At 41.5% G+C, this 17,490-nt stretch overlaps 1 protein-coding gene across 2 annotated transcripts in view; it reads right to left on the reverse strand.

Moving 5' to 3' along the window:
- The window catches only part of SLC17A8 (solute carrier family 17 member 8), a 45,555-nt gene extending 29,872 nt beyond the window's left edge, over nucleotides 1-15,683 (reverse strand). For both annotated transcript variants that reach the window (XM_029954650.1, XM_029954649.1), the window contains exons 1-2: nucleotides 15,583-15,683; nucleotides 1,882-2,134 (exon numbers count right to left, since the gene is read on the reverse strand). In XM_029954650.1, the coding sequence (XP_029810510.1) occupies nucleotides 1,882-2,134; nucleotides 15,583-15,683 (354 nt within the window). The remainder of the gene's footprint in view (nucleotides 1-1,881; nucleotides 2,135-15,582) is intronic.
- Between the last annotated feature and the right edge of the window lie 1,807 nt (nucleotides 15,684-17,490).

The following is a 17,490-nucleotide window of genomic DNA, read 5'->3' on the forward strand; positions in this document are numbered from 1 at the left end:
AGATGTGGCATGAAAGAAAGCGTTCTACAATGAAGTCCAGGAAATAATGCATACCATGCCCCACCCCGTTTAAGATTCTCAGAGGACACAGCACAATAAAGGCCCCTACTTCATACAACACCTTCTTCACAGCAAAGTCTACAGAACAGTGATTTGCCAAACACCAGTTTGGGAAACTGATCTAAATATTTCTCCATATATGGACAAGGACCAGAGAACTATTAGATATCTCTCTATGATCTGCATGCATTTCCACATGAGTTATTCCAGTATGTACGTTCAATACAATGAAATACGTGTTTATTGGATATCTACTGGACATACATTTTCTTTTCCCATAGCCTCCATACTTCTCTAGGCCTACTACTTAAGAAGCAAGCCAGATTGTATCTTTCCAGTGATTCATAAAACAATGCTTTTAAGTCACATCAGAGTATGCTTGCTTATGACTACAAGAGCCTGGGTTTGCACTGGGCCTCCTACTTCCACTCACTTCTATCCCAGTCCACCGGGAGACCACTGGCTGGATAGCAATTATTCCAGAGCAGATTTGATCATACCACCTTTCTGCCCAAAGCCCACCTATGACTCCCTCCATGGTTTGGCAGGCTTTACCTGGCCTGACCCTTATTTACCCAGGTGTCTCCCTGTCTTGATGCTCACTCTAATGCTCTACTCTCTTAACAGAGGTTCTCAGCCTGGAGTCCAAGGATGGAATCCTGTTGATCTATTAACTTGGATGGGAAAAATCATCATTTTTATTTTCACTTACTGCTAGTTAAAATTTATCATTTTCTGTGATCATGAATGTAGGCAACAAACCACAGTAGTCATCACTACCTGTGACTCTATCACTTGTGGAAATGATAAATCTGTTTGCATCACAATTGTCATCACTTTCTTAAACTATAGTTTATACTTCAAACTTCAAAGCTACAGCAATTGTTAGATCCATTGTAAGAGTTTGTCATCTGATGTGTTCATAAAGAAGTCCATATGTCTCTATATCATGAATTTTATTTTTAAATACTTTGACATCTGTATCCTATTATACTTGGTTTCCTTAATAATCGTGTGCATTTTATTTTAAGAATTTAAAATAAATTATTTTGAAAAAGTGTTTATAAGTCTATAGCAGGTTGCCGAAAGGGTCCATGGCATTGCACAGAAAAGATGAAGGACTCCTATCTCAGTTCCTAAACACACCATTCCCTCTCTCTGTTTCTTTCCTTTTCTCTCCCTCCCTCTCCCTTCTCTCAGACAGTATTTCACACATGATGTTCTTTTTTCTTCACTCTTCTTCCCACCCCACCAAACACTCTGTCAATTCCTTCTTATCTTTCAAAGCAAGCCATAACTTCCTCTGGGAACTCTTTCACAATATCAAAGTCTAGTCTAGAGTTATCCTATATGACACCTGGCATTCTGAACACCTTTAGCATAGCACCTACAGCTATGATTTTTTTTAAGTTTACTTATTTATTTTGAGAGAGACAGAGACAGTGCCAGGAGGGTAGGAGCAGTGAGAGGGTGAGAGAGAGAATCCCAAGTGGGCTCCACACTGTCAGCACAGAGCCTGATATAGGGCTCGAACTCACAAACCATGAGAACCTGAGCAGAAACCAAGACCTGGAAGCTTAGCCAACTGAGCCACCCAGGTGCCCCAAACTATGACTTATAATTACTTACTTGTACCTCTCTATGAGGGCAAGGGCCCATCCTGTTATGTTCACCATTCTATTCCCCTCACCGTACACAGTGCCTGGCATGTGGTAGCCATCCTACATTTTTGTCACATCAATGGAAGAGGTGCATGCTTTCTTTCCTATAACATATCATTTGCACAGTTGTGGCCAAAAGACCCCCCCACCAAATTCTGACCTGAATTTCTGGTTTTCCATCAACATATACAGTGCTATTGTTGACCATTTCCACGATGGCAACTCCAAGATTGCAGCGAATCCCAAAGGAAATGCAGAATCCCAGCCCACTCATAATGGCAATGATGTAACGCTTGGGGATGCCACAGCACTGGCAGTTGCAGAGTGGAGGTCTCTGCCTGGAAGTCTGCACTGGCCTTCCTTCTTCATTCAGCTCAGTATTATCTTCTTCCTCGTTGGTCCCATCAATTTTTCTACAGTGAAAAAAAATGGTCAGAGAATAAAGGCCAGGATTAGAGAAAAAAGGAAGTGTATTAGTCAAAAAAAGAGAAAGGGAAACCCAAAGTCGGATGCAGCCTGCATTTTTAAAACTTGTTATTGTTGGGGCACCTGGGTGATTCATCAGTTAAACATCTGACTTGGACTCAAATCATGGTCTCACAGTTTGTGAGTTGGAACCCTGCGTTGGGCTCTGTGCTGACAGATCAGAGCCTGGAACCTGCTTTGAATTCTGTCTCCTTCTCTCTGTTCCTCCCCTGCTTGTGCTCTCTCTCTCTCTCAAAAGTAAATAAACATTAAAAAACAATTTTAAAAACCTTAAAAGTTGTTACTGTCATTAAAATAAATGATAATGGCTAAAACTATTGATATTCTGGATATTGTATTGCACTTTTATGGGTATTAGATCATTTAAATCTCCTAACAACTCCATGAATTGGATAACGTTATCTTGCCATGATACAGAATAGGAAACTAAGTCATTTGAGGTGGGATACAAGTTAAGTCCAAGTGTGTCCTCAACAAAACACTTTACTGAATTTCCTGCTGGACGAGTATTGACAGACTTCAACCACATTGAATGACCCAACTATTATACTTGACCTTGAATTAAGTGCCACCTAAAGTTTGCTAAAAACATATAGAGTGTAAAAGCAATCCATTTGCAGATTCTTTTCCTAGCTAGAGGTAGGGAGATACATTTTCTCTCACAAAATGTACCCAGTTTGTTGTATATCCTTTCTTCCAACGTGGTTCTTCTAAAGTGGTGATCCTCTTGCACCTTTTAACCAGATGATAGGATTTTTCATTGATTTCTACAGGTCCATATTATGATATGTTAATTATGGTGAATTTATCCTTTTCTTAAAAAAATAAGTAATTTGGCAAACTGAGCACTATGTCAATTATAAAAGGAGCTGTTTACATCTTCTTATATATTGCAACCCTTTTCAGGATGTTTCCATGGCCCAATTAAGGTTCAAGTTTTTGTAAAACTGTACAAACTTTGTAAGTTTCCATGAAAACGAAATTCACTAATAAGAGCTAATACAATTAACAGAATATATTGAAACATGGAATAATTTGCCCACCAGTCTGTAGAGAATATGAGCTTGGAAGCTTCTTATTTCTAAAGAAAAATCAGCTCTAAAGTATATGTATAGAGAAACAAATATACTAGATTCAATTCAATTCATCAAGTATTTATTCAGTGAGTACTGTATGTCAGGCACTGGGCCAACTGCTGGAGAACAATAAAGAAGGTGACATGTCCTCTGCCCTCCTTCAGCTCTTAAGCTGATGAGGAAGAAAGATACATATACAAGGAGCTATAATTACTGGATGATGCAGGTTTTATTGAAATCAAAATGAAGAGCAATGAAAGAACTTTCCATTTTAACTGAGCTCAGAGTGGTAGCTTAATAAATGTGTGTGCACACTGAAGTAACCAGAAGAGAACTTCAACAACCTCTCAGTGTACCTATCTACTAACTGCATTTATGATGATACATTCTACCTTTTCTTCGTTAATTATCCATGCTCCTACCCAAGGCCGACGAGATCTCACACCCTCTCATTTACTCAAGGATATTGTTCCAGAAGTTCCCACTCCAATACTTCATCAATTATGTTCTCCTCTCTACTAGAGCATTCCTATTGTCTACAAATGTGCTCTTATTTCTCCCACCTTAAAATTTAAAATAAAAACACTTTCTCCTCCAGCTACACCCCCCTCCCATTTCTCATCTTCCTTTTTTAGAAAAATTGGAAGTCACTGTCCTCAGTTCTCGTCCTCCCATTCTATCTTGGACCCACTCCAATCAGGTATCCCCCAACCTATCCAAGAAAATTGCTCTTCTTAAGGTCATCAATGCTTATCTCATTCCAATGGTCCTCAATCTTCGGTCCTCATGTAATCAGTCTATCAGCAGCACTTAAATTACTTGACCACTCTCTCTTCTTTATTTTCTCCCAGGAAACCACACTAATGTGCTCTTCCTCTTAATTCTCTTACCACTCCCTCTGTTTTGTCTCTTAAGCTGATTCCTTATTTCCTTGACCTGTAAATACTCGGATGCCCAAGACTCAGCCCACAGATCTCTTTTGTTTTCTAGGGACAGTCTGTAGGTGACCTCATTCCATCTGTGGGCTTTAGATACAATGCATATGTTGAAAGATCTCAATTTTCATATATAGACTTAGTTGACATCTTCTTGGACACATAATCAACATCTCAAACTTAAGATATCCAAACTGAGTTTCCCTAAAATAAAATTAATTCCTGAGATCTTTCCCATCCCAAGAAATGATAATTTATTCCACTGGTTGCTCAGGCAAAAATCTTGAAGCCATCCTGAATCATTCATTTCTTCTCAACTCCACATCCAATCCAGGAGCCGGTGTGACTTAGCCTGAATATTTACACTTCCACTTACTTAGCTGTGTGACTATGGCCTAGTTAATATGCCTGGGCTTCAGTTTCTTCATCTGTAACCTAGGAATTATAAAAATAGTTTCTTCTTCGTGGGGTTCCATTCAGGACTGTCATTAAGTGGATTATTATATTTAGACCATTTAGAACAGAACTCAACACATGTAAAAACTCAATATATACCAGCTACTTTTATTATATTAATCCTCACAAACATTTAATGAGTCCATTCTGCTAGGCTCATCATTGATGCCATGTATTGCCATTTATATTGATGACTAAGAGTCATAGGACTACTTATAATGTGCAACCTCAAAGGTCTCCATGAATTTCTGGCATCAGAACATATATAATTTGAATAGCATGGAAAACTAATGTACTAATGATGACAGACCATTACAATAGTACTCTGAGTATTTGCTAAAACAGTGATAATACACAACCACACTAATATTTGTATAAAACAAATTCAGTTCTCTCTCCCCACACTTTCATATCATGATTTCATTATGGATAAAACAACTCAGTGAAACATAGGAAACCTAATACTTCCATTTGGCACTAACTATAGTCCAGAAAGCAAGAGTGGATTGGCCAAGATCACACAGCCAGAAGAGGGTAGAGTCCAGGTGGAAAAGCTTTCTCCTGACTATCAGGTCTCCTGGTCCCTCTCACAGGTGTTCCCAGCTTACCAGGCTTGGTGATCTTTCTGAGTCACCTTGTCATCTACGTTCTGCTATTTTGGGGCCCTTGCCCCCAGCCACCCTGGGTAACCCAGTAGAAGAAAATAAGAAAATGGACTCTGGAGTGAGAGAAGCTGAGTGCTACTTCTCATGTGCTAGCTCTGTGACTTTGGCCAAACAACCACTTGAGCACTCTAAACCACAATACACTGGCATTAGTTTGCCAGGGCTGCCATAACAAAGTGCCACACACTGAGTGGCTCAAACAATAAAACTTTATTTTTTCACAGTTCTGGAGGCCAGAAGTCCAAGATCATGGTGTTGGTAGGATTGGTTTTTGCTAAGGCCTCTCTCCTTAGCCAGTTTCCACATCACCTTCCCCCTGCATTTCTCTATGCCCAAATTTCCTTTTCATATAAGAACACCAGTCATTTGGATTAGGATCCACCCTAAAGACCACATTTTACTTAATTACCTCTCTGTTTGTTTGTTTGTTTGTTTAATCTTTGTATTCTTTTGTTTATCTCTGCATTCTTTTATTTATTCTTTTATTACACTTTTCATCTTAGCTCCAGTATAGTTAACATATGGTGTCATATTAGTTTCGGGTGTACAATATAGTGATTCAACAATTCTGTATATTACTCAGGGCTCATCAAGGTAAGTGTATGTTTAATTCCCTTCACCTATGTCACCCATTCCCCTTCCCCTCCTCCCCTCGGGTAAACATCACTTTGTTCTTTGAAGTTCAGAGTCTCTCTCTCTCTTTGTCTCTCTTTTTAATTACCTCTTTTGTTAATTTACTTTTTAATTTACATCCAAGTTAGTTAGCATATCGTGCAATAATGATTTTTTTAGTTACTTCTTTAAAGAATCTATCTCCAAATACAGCTATATTCTGAGACACTGGGGATGAGGACTTTGACATATGAATCTGGGGGGAACACAATTCATTCCATAACAACCACCATCTCTAAAATAAGCTAATGATCATAGCTATTTCATAGGGTTGTTTTAGTGATTAAATGATATGATATGCATATAAAGTACTTAGTGCAATGCCTGGTACATAAAAGAGCTTTCTAATACTAAGTGGTAAGAACTACTATTATTGCTATTAATAAAATTGTTACAAGCTAGAAGCTTGGCATCTCTCTATAATCAGATAGATGCTTTGGATGAGGAGTAACTGACATTTTCAGGCACCATGGAGTCTGAGGAGCTTAATTAAAGATGACCCTAGCTGCTATGCTCTGAATGCACCAAGATTTTGCCTGGAAGACTACCCACAGGCTGCTCCCCACCAGACACAGAACACAGCAGGGATAGAAGGCAGGCCCTTTCCTGCAAGAGGCAGGACTCCTCTGATGGGCAACTGGCTCCAGGACTCCTCACTAGTCTTGCAAAATTTCCTAGGACTGGGGTGTCGTCTGAAACTCTTCCAAAATCCTTCCCATTCCCCTACACAGATAGCATCGCAGTCCAAATGCTCTCCCAGCCCCCTTTAGCTCTTTCTCCATTTCCCCTCAATGAATCTGTTCTTGTCATAGCATGTCTTCTTGAAGACCTGAACCAACACAAGCATTCTCTTTGTGCCTGATGCCATCTTGGATGTCCTGAGAGTTTCCAGAGAGAAGACACAATAGTATGGGGGACAGAGAGGAAGGAAAGAGGAGTATGGTAAAAAGGAAGATATACGCCCAGGAAAGAAGTATGGGCTCCCCAAGTAGCAGGACCTATAGCTGCCTCACCTTGAGCCACCTCTTGCAGCACTCCCCTGAGTTGGAGATAGGATACAAGGAGCTGTGGAGAGAAAGCCTGGGCCGAGTCCCAGTTCGCCTTGCCTGAAGTACTGGCAGTCACCAGACTTCAAGCTACCATGGGACCAGACCCAAACATGGATCACCCACTAGAGGGACCTCCTGAGTTGTATGTGGATCTTTGGCACAACCTGTTTGTGGCAGGAGGGGCCCCACCTATATCCACTGAAAGTTCATTTATACCAGGCTGGGGCCTCAGAGTCCGATTTGAGTTGTTTTTTTAAACTGTTAACAGTTTTAAAATTGTTTTTTAAAAACAGTTAAATAGTGGAACAAAGACCTATTCACCCCCCCCCCCAGAAACAAGTTTGCTTGTTTGTTTTTCTAAAGAGGTTGGGGTCATAAGAATAAGAAAAAGGGACTCCTTTCTTCAGAAGTGGAGGGGTTTAATTATCCTAAAGAAATGTTAATCACATTAGGGTTTTTGGTGTTTGTCTGCACTTGGTCTATAAGATCAAAGGATCTTCATTCTTGCCAGGGGAGCATCTGTCTTACTGTTTCTCCAAATACAGAGAGCGGCCCTCTGTGGGCTGCTGGCTCCTTACACACTAGAAAAGCACAAACCCACTGTTCACACACACAGTTGTCCAGTAAACAGCTCAGCCCTAGGAGTCTCACTGCTTACTTACTTACAATCTGAATGTACCCAGTAATTATGGAGCAGGTTTGGTTTGGTGTGGTCTGGTAGGCAGTAAGGTCAACATTTGGAGCACAAAGCAAGCAGAACTTACAGATCACTTAATGACTTTTTAATCCATTCACTAGCTCACTTATGGTAAGTATTTATTTTTATTAATTTTTATTTTTGGAGGGGAGCGAGAGACAGAGCATGAGCAGGGGAGGGGCAGAGAGATGGAGACACAATAAGAGGGAGACTCCAGGCTCTGAGCCATCAGCACAGACCCCAAAGTAACTCACGAACCATGAGATCATGACCTGAGCCAACATCAGACCTTTAACCAACTGAGCCACCCAGGTACCCCATGAAATGATAACTTTTACAAAAGGGAGGAGGAACTTAAAATCTGACTCCCAGAGCTAGATTGGGATTTGAAATAGGGTCCCACGAGCGTGGCTCTCAGAAATCAGATTCAAAAAGATCTCAAGAGGGGCACCTGGGTGGCTCAATCGGTTAAGCCTCCGACTTCGGCTCAGGTCAGATCTCACATTCGTGGGTTCGAGCCCCGCATCAGGCTCTGTGCTGACAGTTAGCCCAGAGCCTGGAGCCTGCTTCCAGTTCTGTGTCTCCTTCTCTCTCTGCCCCTCCCCCTCTCATGCTCTGTCTCTCTCTGTATCAAAAATAAATAAAACATTTAAAAGAAAAAAGATCTCAAGAAAAGGTACCTGGTCAACTCCTACCCAATCAATAATGTCATAGTAGCTGTATTTTTGTAATTTTTCAAATTAATATCTTCCAGTAAACTATAAGCTCAAAGCCAGGAGCCAAGTATCCCTAGCACTTAGAACACTTCCACAAATTTTGAAGTGTTAACTTGTTTTTATTTTCCTCCAGGTATTTCAACCTTTCCTGTCCCTTCATTCAAGCAGTCAGTGCTTATTACCTAACCAGGACATGATAAGATGAATCATAAGGAAAAAAAAGTCTTGGTCTCTATGGCTTTTTTGTTCCAAAAGCCTAAGCTACAGATGATAAACTGACAGCTCAAAGGCCAGTCCAGTCCATAGACAGGTTTTGGTTGTATGGTTTGGGGGGGGGGGGGGTTGGAGAGAGGTTTATAATTTGGATTAATTTCCAGAGTTTACAAATCTGGAGAGTGCTTCCAAATAAAAACAAAAAATATATGTTCAAATCTTAACCTCCAGTGTCTGTGAATATGGCGTTATTTAGGAAAAGGGTCTTTGCGGATGTAATCCAGTTAAGATGAGGTCATATTAAATCAGAGTGGGCCCTTATCCAATGACTGGTGTCCCTATAAAAATAGGGGGAATTAGAATATAGACACAGAAACTCTGGGAAGAAAGCCCTGTGACAACAGAACCAGAGACTGGAGTGATGTGTGTCTACAAGCCAAGGAATGCCAAGGATTACCAGCGGTCTTCCGAAGCAAGGAAGAGGCAAAGATAAATCTTCCTTCAGAACTTTCAGAGAGAGCGTGGTCCTGCCAACACCTTGATTTTGGACTTCTGGCCTCCAGAATGGTAAGAGAATAAATAGTAAGCCATTCAGTTTGCAGTACTTTGTTATAGCAGCCTTAGGAAAAATTAATGCACGGGGCATTCTCCCATGAGACAGGATTTAACATACTGGCAAAGACCAGGAGAAATAGTTCTAACGAGATGCCAAGAAAAGTCTGACCAATTCTCCCTCTCTTTTTGAAAATAATTGTGTACTAATTTCTAGTCACTGTGGGCAGAGATTGGCCACTCTCACGTTTTTAAGAAAAAATGACTCCAGAGTTTCTAGTGGATCAGTAATTGAGCAGAGCACATTGTTGAAATGGATTTGACTATCAATGACTTCTTCCTTTCAATTTGACCATCAGTGACTTCACTCTTTGAATAAGAACCTAAAGATAGGGACCAGGAGAAGTCAGATCATGGTTTAATAAGCATATCTAACATTATTCCTCTTCCCATTCAGATTCATTCCAAAGAGAGAATAACCAAGGCCATAAGAATAATCTTCTTTGGGTTCAGGTGCCCACTTTCTCTCCTTTCCTTCTTTGTCTGATAAACCTAAATTATAGGCCTATTTAATTTTTTAATGTCTGTTACAATGACTACTGAATTTGATTGGCCCATGTAGATGAATTAGTGAGAATTAAATTAGCTAAAAGTTTGAGGTCTGTTATTTGGAATATAAAAATTCATGGTATATTTTCAATGTCAATCATAATCTTCAATAAATAGGTGTCTCTTTAACTGTTTTGTTTTTTAATCTACCAGAACTATTATAGAGAAAGGTACTGAAAGGCTCTAAAAAGGAGATGTGCTATATGGATTTACTAGATAAGGCATAAAACCCACAAGCTAACTATATTCCTCAGGAAGCTGGAGGAACCACACACCATTTACCAAAGCAGTAAGAAATGCTGGGTGATGGGGCCACCAGCACCTGTGAGCCTCTCTGGAGTGGCTGTCCGAGGCAGATCCCATCCAACAGCAGGGGATGCTGTTCCAGAACGGGGCTCCCTGGGGCAGTCAGAACACTAGAATCTGGGAGTAGCGGAGGCCAATGGCCGCGCTTCAAGATCAGAAAGGATAGCAAGGTCAGAATGGCATTTAAGGGGGGGCGCCTGGGTGGCTCAGTCGGTTAAGCCTCCGACTTCAGCTCAGGTCAGATCTCACGTTCGTGGGTTCGAGCCCCGCATCAGGCTCTGTGCTGACAGCTAGCTCAGAGCCTGGAGCCTGCTTCCAGTTCTGTGTTTCCTTCTCTCTCTCTGCCCCTCCCCCTCTCATGCTCTGTCTCTCTCTGTATCAAAAATAAATAAAAAACATTTAAAAAAATTAAAAAAAAAAAAAAAAGAATGGCATTTGAGGGACCTGACTCACAGCAACTGACAGACATGAGGATGAACACAGAGCATAGACACAGAGTGTGAGATGTTTGGGCTGCTCGTGAACACACATCACAGACCTTCCCCTTGGAAAGAGCAATTAAAGGGTCAATAGACAGCTGGCTTGGCTGGTGGATATTAGCCAGCGTCTGCTCTCAGCCACCCAGATCTAGAGCAGTGGCATGTGGTGTGGCCACGGTAGCAGAGCTGGAGACTGTGCTTGAGATCCCCTTCACCAAGACTGACATGGCTACCATTACTGTCAGCAACAAAACCAGCTCTGAGTCCCTGCTGTGGCAAAATCCCTGAGGAGAAACCAGCCTCTTGGTGGCAAATTGTTTATATCAGACTCCTTCCATCTTGAAAAGGAAAGCAATTCATCTTGACTGGGTGGGTCATTCCATATCTGAGCCTGCAAGTCTTGGCCAGCATCACTATCTGAGGAGTCACAGAATCCTGATTAGCCATGAAATCCCACATAACATCACCTAAGACCAAGACACCCAATTTATGGCAAAGGAAATACAGCAGGGGGCACATAACAATGGCATCCACTGGACCTACCACAAGCTGTGGCGTGCAGAAGCCGGGAGCCTGCCAGAGCCTATGAGGCCTCTTAAAGATGCCCTGAGGCATCAGCCCTGAGAAGAAGCCCTGTGAGGATAGACACCTTCCTCCAGCATGCAGTATGTTCCACAAACCAACAGTTATGGTCCTAGTGTTGTGTCCCCAGTAGGTAGCATACACTCGTCTGAGAAACAAGGGATAGAAGTGGAAGTAGCCCACATACCATCATTCCCAGTAACCCACTTCTGAATATCTCATCTCTTCAACTTTAGACCCAGTGTGTCTAGGAGTTCTGATGCCCAAGGAAGAATTCTTCCACTTGGGAATACAATGAAAATCCCACTAAATATAGCAATAACTGCTGCCCAGTCATGTTGGTGTCCTCATGTCAAGACCAAAAGGCAACACCAGGGGTCACCTTGACGGCGTGGCTGACTAGTCCTGAACTGGTCCTGATCCTCAGCAGTGACAGCCCACAGCCAGTGACTGACTGATGCAGAGACATAACAGACCGACTCCTTTGCTTAATGGGACAGCTCAGTGTCAGTTATGCCCCAGATCCTCCCACTGTGCTCTAACCCCTGTGCATTATCTAAGGTCACATCTTTGCTTGGTGTTCTCCTTTACTATCCTGCTTTACTGCCTCCCAACTTCCCCCTCAATAAATCATATCCTAGATTCTCCAAATCTCGGTCTCAGGCTCTGCTTTTAGAGAACCCTAGTTAAGAGAGAGTGGAGCAAAATAAAGCAGGGAAGAAAAACAGAGAATGGGTGGAAGGAAGAGGGGAAGGGGGCTTATCTTTAAGTAGGATGGTCAGGAAAGTCTTCCCTGGGAGGGTGACCTTTGACAAGAGACGTGAACATGGGGGAATAAACCACCAGGATTTTAGAGAGAAAAGCTTTCAGGGTGAGAAAGACAGGGTGCATCATCCGGCACAGGAGTGGGTCTGGGGAGTTCCAATAGGAGTATGGCTTGAGTGGGGTGAGGCAGGGAAAGAAGGCCAGAGATGCCAGACTTCTAAAGTTCCCACAGATCATGTAGGGACCTGAAGGCCATTGAAAAAAATGCTTGCTTTAACTCAGAACGGTGGGAAACGGTGGGGAAGTTTTGAGCAGGGGAGTGATGTGATCTGACTTTGCTTTACTAAGAATTACCCCTGGCTGCAAAAGTGGAAGCCAAGCTGACTGACATTGTGCAGACAGCAAGTAAATGACGTTCACTGCAATTAGAACCCTGGGCCAACCTGACCTCAGAGCCTGCTCTCATGCACTTGTATTGGTCAATGGAGCACACAGTCCATGTCTGGCACTTACGTTGAAATCACCAGGCACTGAATGTTGAGGATGGACACAACACACAAGGATTAACTCCATCTCTTTAAAGGGAAGATATAAATATTTATAAGGAGACTAGGCACCCTTTCAGTTTCCCTTGGGGAAGTCTTCAATACTACATACTACAACTGATTAGGAGAAAAGCCCATACTTGCCATAAGATCCAGAGGTTGTTGGTGGCACTGTGGCCCAAGTGACTCCCTAAGTCTAAATGAGTCATTAAGTTTAAAGTCAGTAAGTGGGAAGAGCAAAGATATGTATTTAGAGAGGCCACAGCGTGTAATGAGTGAAAATGGTGGGCACAGAACATCTGGTATGAAACCCAGCTCTGCCACCCTCAGGCTTTGTGACCTTGGACAACTTACTTAACCTCAGTGTGCCTCAGCTTTCTCATCTGTAAAATGGTAACTGTAATAGCCCCTTACCCCATAGGGTTTAATAGAAGTAAATGAGTTTACAGTGCCTGGAGCATATAATGTTTGCCTTTATCATTTTATTATACATAAACAATTAGAGGACACCCATACTGTAATATAAGTTGAATAAATATACATGTCAAGTTCTAAATATTAACTTCCAAATTTAATGCCTTCTATGTCATCTGTTCCAATACTGGACTATAAATGAATGTATTCTTTCTTTTTATGCTTCTGAAATATTATTGTGCTTTTAGCTGATTAAATTGTTCAGCTGCTTTTTATCAATGACTCTTCCCCAGGAAGGCTAATAATGCCTGACTGTAATCAGCCCCATGTGTGAACTTCAAATGCTTCTCTATGCATTTGCCACTCCCCTGGCCGTGAGGAATGCTTAGTGATTAAAAGGCACCCCAAGAATTCCATTTAGATGATGATTTCAGTATCAAACATTAAAAGACATCAGTGAGTTACACTGCTTGGTAGGTTGGGAAGTCAGGGTTTCCAACTTCCAAATGTTCTTGTCCCTTACAAAACAGAAAACAGTATTTTTCTGATTTTTTTCATTGGGTTCTGCCAACTGGTTTTAGGTGAAAAATTAGCAAGGGGAGAAAGTGTTCATTATATCCCAGACTCTGGGCAAGGCCCTTTATATATAAATATCTCACAGACAAGGTCAACACCAAGTGTGTGGCAGAGTTGGTCTCGCTGGAGACCTAATTCTGGAGCTTTGCTCAATGACAGCTTGAGCTTAGGGTAAACTTGGCTTGCTGGTCAATTAAAATGCCTTTTTTTTTTTACCATCCTCTGCCAATAACTTCTTTCTAGAATCACTGAAAAAAAGGGATTCTAGTTTCACTCTATTTTTTCTCAACTCATTCTCCAATTAAGACAACAATGATAACATCTAGCATGCATTTTAGTGCATTCTGCATCTCTAGCCCCGTGTTAGCCATTTTTCTATTGTGTCATGATTCAGTTCCAAGGAAACTATTCTGAGTCCCAAACACATAGCTCCATTTTGGGTTAAGGTCACACAACTTGGAAATGATAAATTTTGTTCTATTCCTAAGCAAACCAATCTGCAAACAAAACGATCTTCAAGTGGATCATCCAATCAAACATAGCAAAACCAGCTCTTACAATGAGTCTCTTATCAAAGAAAGTGATTAGATTTCAAAAAAGCAATTCAACTTAATGTGGGAAAGAAAATTCCTAAGTACTTCTTTGTCAAATATTTTGTAAACTAAGGCACAGAGTCTGGTGATTATAATGGTGATTGTAGGACTCTGGTTTTATGCCTGTCAAATTCCTTTTTCATAATACTTGAATGTGCCAATCAAGACACTGTACCTTCCTTTTTCATTTTTAATCAAATGAACACCACCACAGTAAAATGGGCATTTCCTGGGGAGTGTGCAACACAAGGATAAAACATTCTTCAAAGAAAAGGTCATTACAATCACTTGCTATGTTTGGTTGGTTTGTCCTGCTGTCAGATAGGTTTTTATCTAAACACTATAATTCAGTGTAGGTCTAATTGAAACCTTTTTGTTTTTAACTTTTAAATTAATGAGGGGCTGAGCCCCGTTCTCTTACTAGGAAAGCTCAAGAGTGATAAAGTGGAAAATTTCACACTGACAGGAACCCCTGTGTTATAAAATCCAAGGAATTTGTGTGCCTACAAATAGTCTTTTGAATGCTAATTTTTTTTCATTGAAGAGATAACATATACAAGTTAAAAGGAGATGCCAGATGGCGTTTAACTCATTAGGATTAGAAATAATCATTCAAACATATAAAAATCTTATCAGGAGTATTTTTCACATTTATTTACATCAGAGGTATTAAAGAAGTTGTCTTACCTTTACATAAGGACTGCTTATTAATTCATCTATAAAACCTAGAAAGACATTTACTATGTCTCTAAAAGAATCACAAATTAAAATGTCACATCAGTTCATTCATTTGTGGCACATCTCCCTCTAATCATAATATATTTTACTCTAAAAACAGATTTATTTTTGTTTTGGTTTGGACTAAAACACTTTAATAATAGTACTTAATATTTTCCCACTGTAACCATGTAAGGTTCTTTTTTAACTTAAATACTAGTTTTTAAAGATACTTTCTTCAAACTATTGTGTAACTATTCGTTTCTTTCAGAACTATACAATCAGCAACCACTCTATATAGTTTATATAACAAGCTAAACACATACCTAGTTTTCAAATATAGTGAAAAATTCCTAAAAATTATTTCAACTAAAATAATACAATATAAAGTGGTTCCTGACTTTGTCATTATTCTTGAATTAGCATGAAATATTATAACCCTATATCTCTTCCAATTGAATGCCAAACACACAACATGCAATATCACCATCTCCGGTAAGTACCAATACTACTATACAAGTATTTTAGTATAAGTATCTTGGTATTTACCTAATTCAACCCTATACTTTGGATGCATCTTTTTTTTTTGCCCTCCAGATTTAGTGTTTTGGAGCTGGAAGGAGCTCCAGAAGCCATCTAATTTGACCTACCCACTCCTTTTTTAAAATGTGGCTTTTAAAACAAAAAACAAAGTCTCTCAAACATCAGCAATGTGAACCTACTCACAAATAAACCTAAAGTTTGCATTCAAACTTTACCTTTGTAAAATGCCCAGCGAATCTCCCACGACGTTCTTCACTCCTTCCTTTCCAGGTTTCAAAATTTTTTCTTTGAAGGTATCAAATGCTTTAAAAGGCATTTTGAATAGGTACAGGGGGCCTCCAAGCACTAAGAGTCAAGTCTCAGAAACTGACATGCTTTCTCATTTCCAGCATGGGGACCTCTCTGCTTCCCTCGATGAACACCCTGAAGTCAGTTCTCATGGAGGTAAACTACTTAAAATCAAAAAGGAGATGAAACCCAGCCCAGATCTTTCAAGAGGAGACAAACCGCCCCACTACTCCCCCCTAGAAGAGGCCAAGTAGTGTCTGGCTGGGAATTCAGTCCCCTGAAAGCTACCAGCTCAGCAGCAGCCTGTGGCGCTGTCTCCGGCAGCCACTCTCAGGCTGAGCGCAGCCTCCCTCCCTCCCTGGGGCTGCAGCAGGAGAAGCTGAAGTGGGGCCCAGCCCACGAGGTGTCCTGAGACCAGCGACAGCAACTGCAGCCTTTCTCCAACCCCTCCTGCTGCTTCTGACACGTCCCCCTCCTGCCTCCCTCAGCCCGTGGCTCTCACAGAGTGATCCTTTCCAAGGCGATGCTGTAGTAACCGGCACGACACCTGCCCCTCAGCCGCTGGGGCTCACTAATGGGCTCTCAGCCAGAGCAGAACCCAGGGTGGAGTGTACGAAGCATTTTCAAGTCCTCGGCTTCTCTGAGGTCTGGTCGTACAGACAGGCTCTCAGCCACCACATGATGCCTTTTATGCCCTCGTGGGAGCCATGAAACAGTTTTTCAGCCAGACACTAGTATGGATGTGGTCCTTGGAGGGGCGCTTGCACTCAAGGAGGCTAAATGCAAACATCTAGGAAGGCATTTATTTGCTCCGGATCAACAGAGCAGGATCTCTCAAAGTGTGGTGCAGCGGTGACCCTAGGACCACCTAACTGAAAGTATCTGAGCTGGTCCTAGTACCTGCTTAGGTGTCCTCACTGGTCCTCACTGTTCTCAGGAGAAATCCAGGTTCTGTACTATCTGTCATGGTTCACAAGGCCCTCCATGGGACCTCAGCCTTGTTTCTTGTCACTCTTTCTTCATAGCAGTCCTTCACTGAATTCATAGAGCTCCATATAGCCTCTGGGTTTTGCTCAAGCTGTACCTTCCGCCTGGGTAACTCTCCTCACCCTTCCTCTGGGAAATGTCAGGGCATTCTGAAGTCTCACTGAGAGGTCTCTTCCTCTAGGGACCCTCACAGACAAGGAAGGCATCCTTCATCCAGGCCTCCAAATCACCCGTCCTCTGCCCCAGTAGGACCCAGTCCATAGTGGTATATAACCTAAAGAGTTGTTAGACTGGGGTTAAAATAGCACATGCTGCTCCCACATTTATGGGCAGCAGGTGATGCCTCTGTATATGAGGCTGCCATGAAGAAACAGCTTTCATCTGCAAGTTTCCAGTGCTCCAATCCCTCCAGCCTGCATGTGCCTGACAAATCCTGTGTTTTACCCTCCCAGATCCCCCAAAAGTCATGTCCATAGGACCAGTAATTGCCAAATGCAAGCCTCAATCCAATGCTTCTCCAAGTTTTGAATTAAGTTATCTGAATCAGAGCTGGATCTTTGGTAGATTAAATACTACTATCAGTAATAACCATTATTATTACTATTATTATGATGGCTAATATTTTATTGGGCCCTCTCTATGGTCCAAACTCTGTTAAGCATTCTTCATGTACTATCACAATCTTTCCAAAGTTGCCTTGTGATTAGTAACTTATTTTTCCCAATTTTACTAACAGGAAGGTGAGTGAGGCCAAGAGGTTAGATTTGCCAGGTCTCAGAGCCAAATAGCCTGGCTCCAGCCGTTCTCATTGTCTCTCGTGTCTCTCTCTCCTCCTCCGTCACACCCTC

The sequence above is a fragment of the Suricata suricatta genome, chromosome 10 (assembly GCF_006229205.1).
Source record: "Suricata suricatta isolate VVHF042 chromosome 10, meerkat_22Aug2017_6uvM2_HiC, whole genome shotgun sequence".
Taxonomy (NCBI): Eukaryota; Metazoa; Chordata; class Mammalia; order Carnivora; family Herpestidae; genus Suricata; species Suricata suricatta.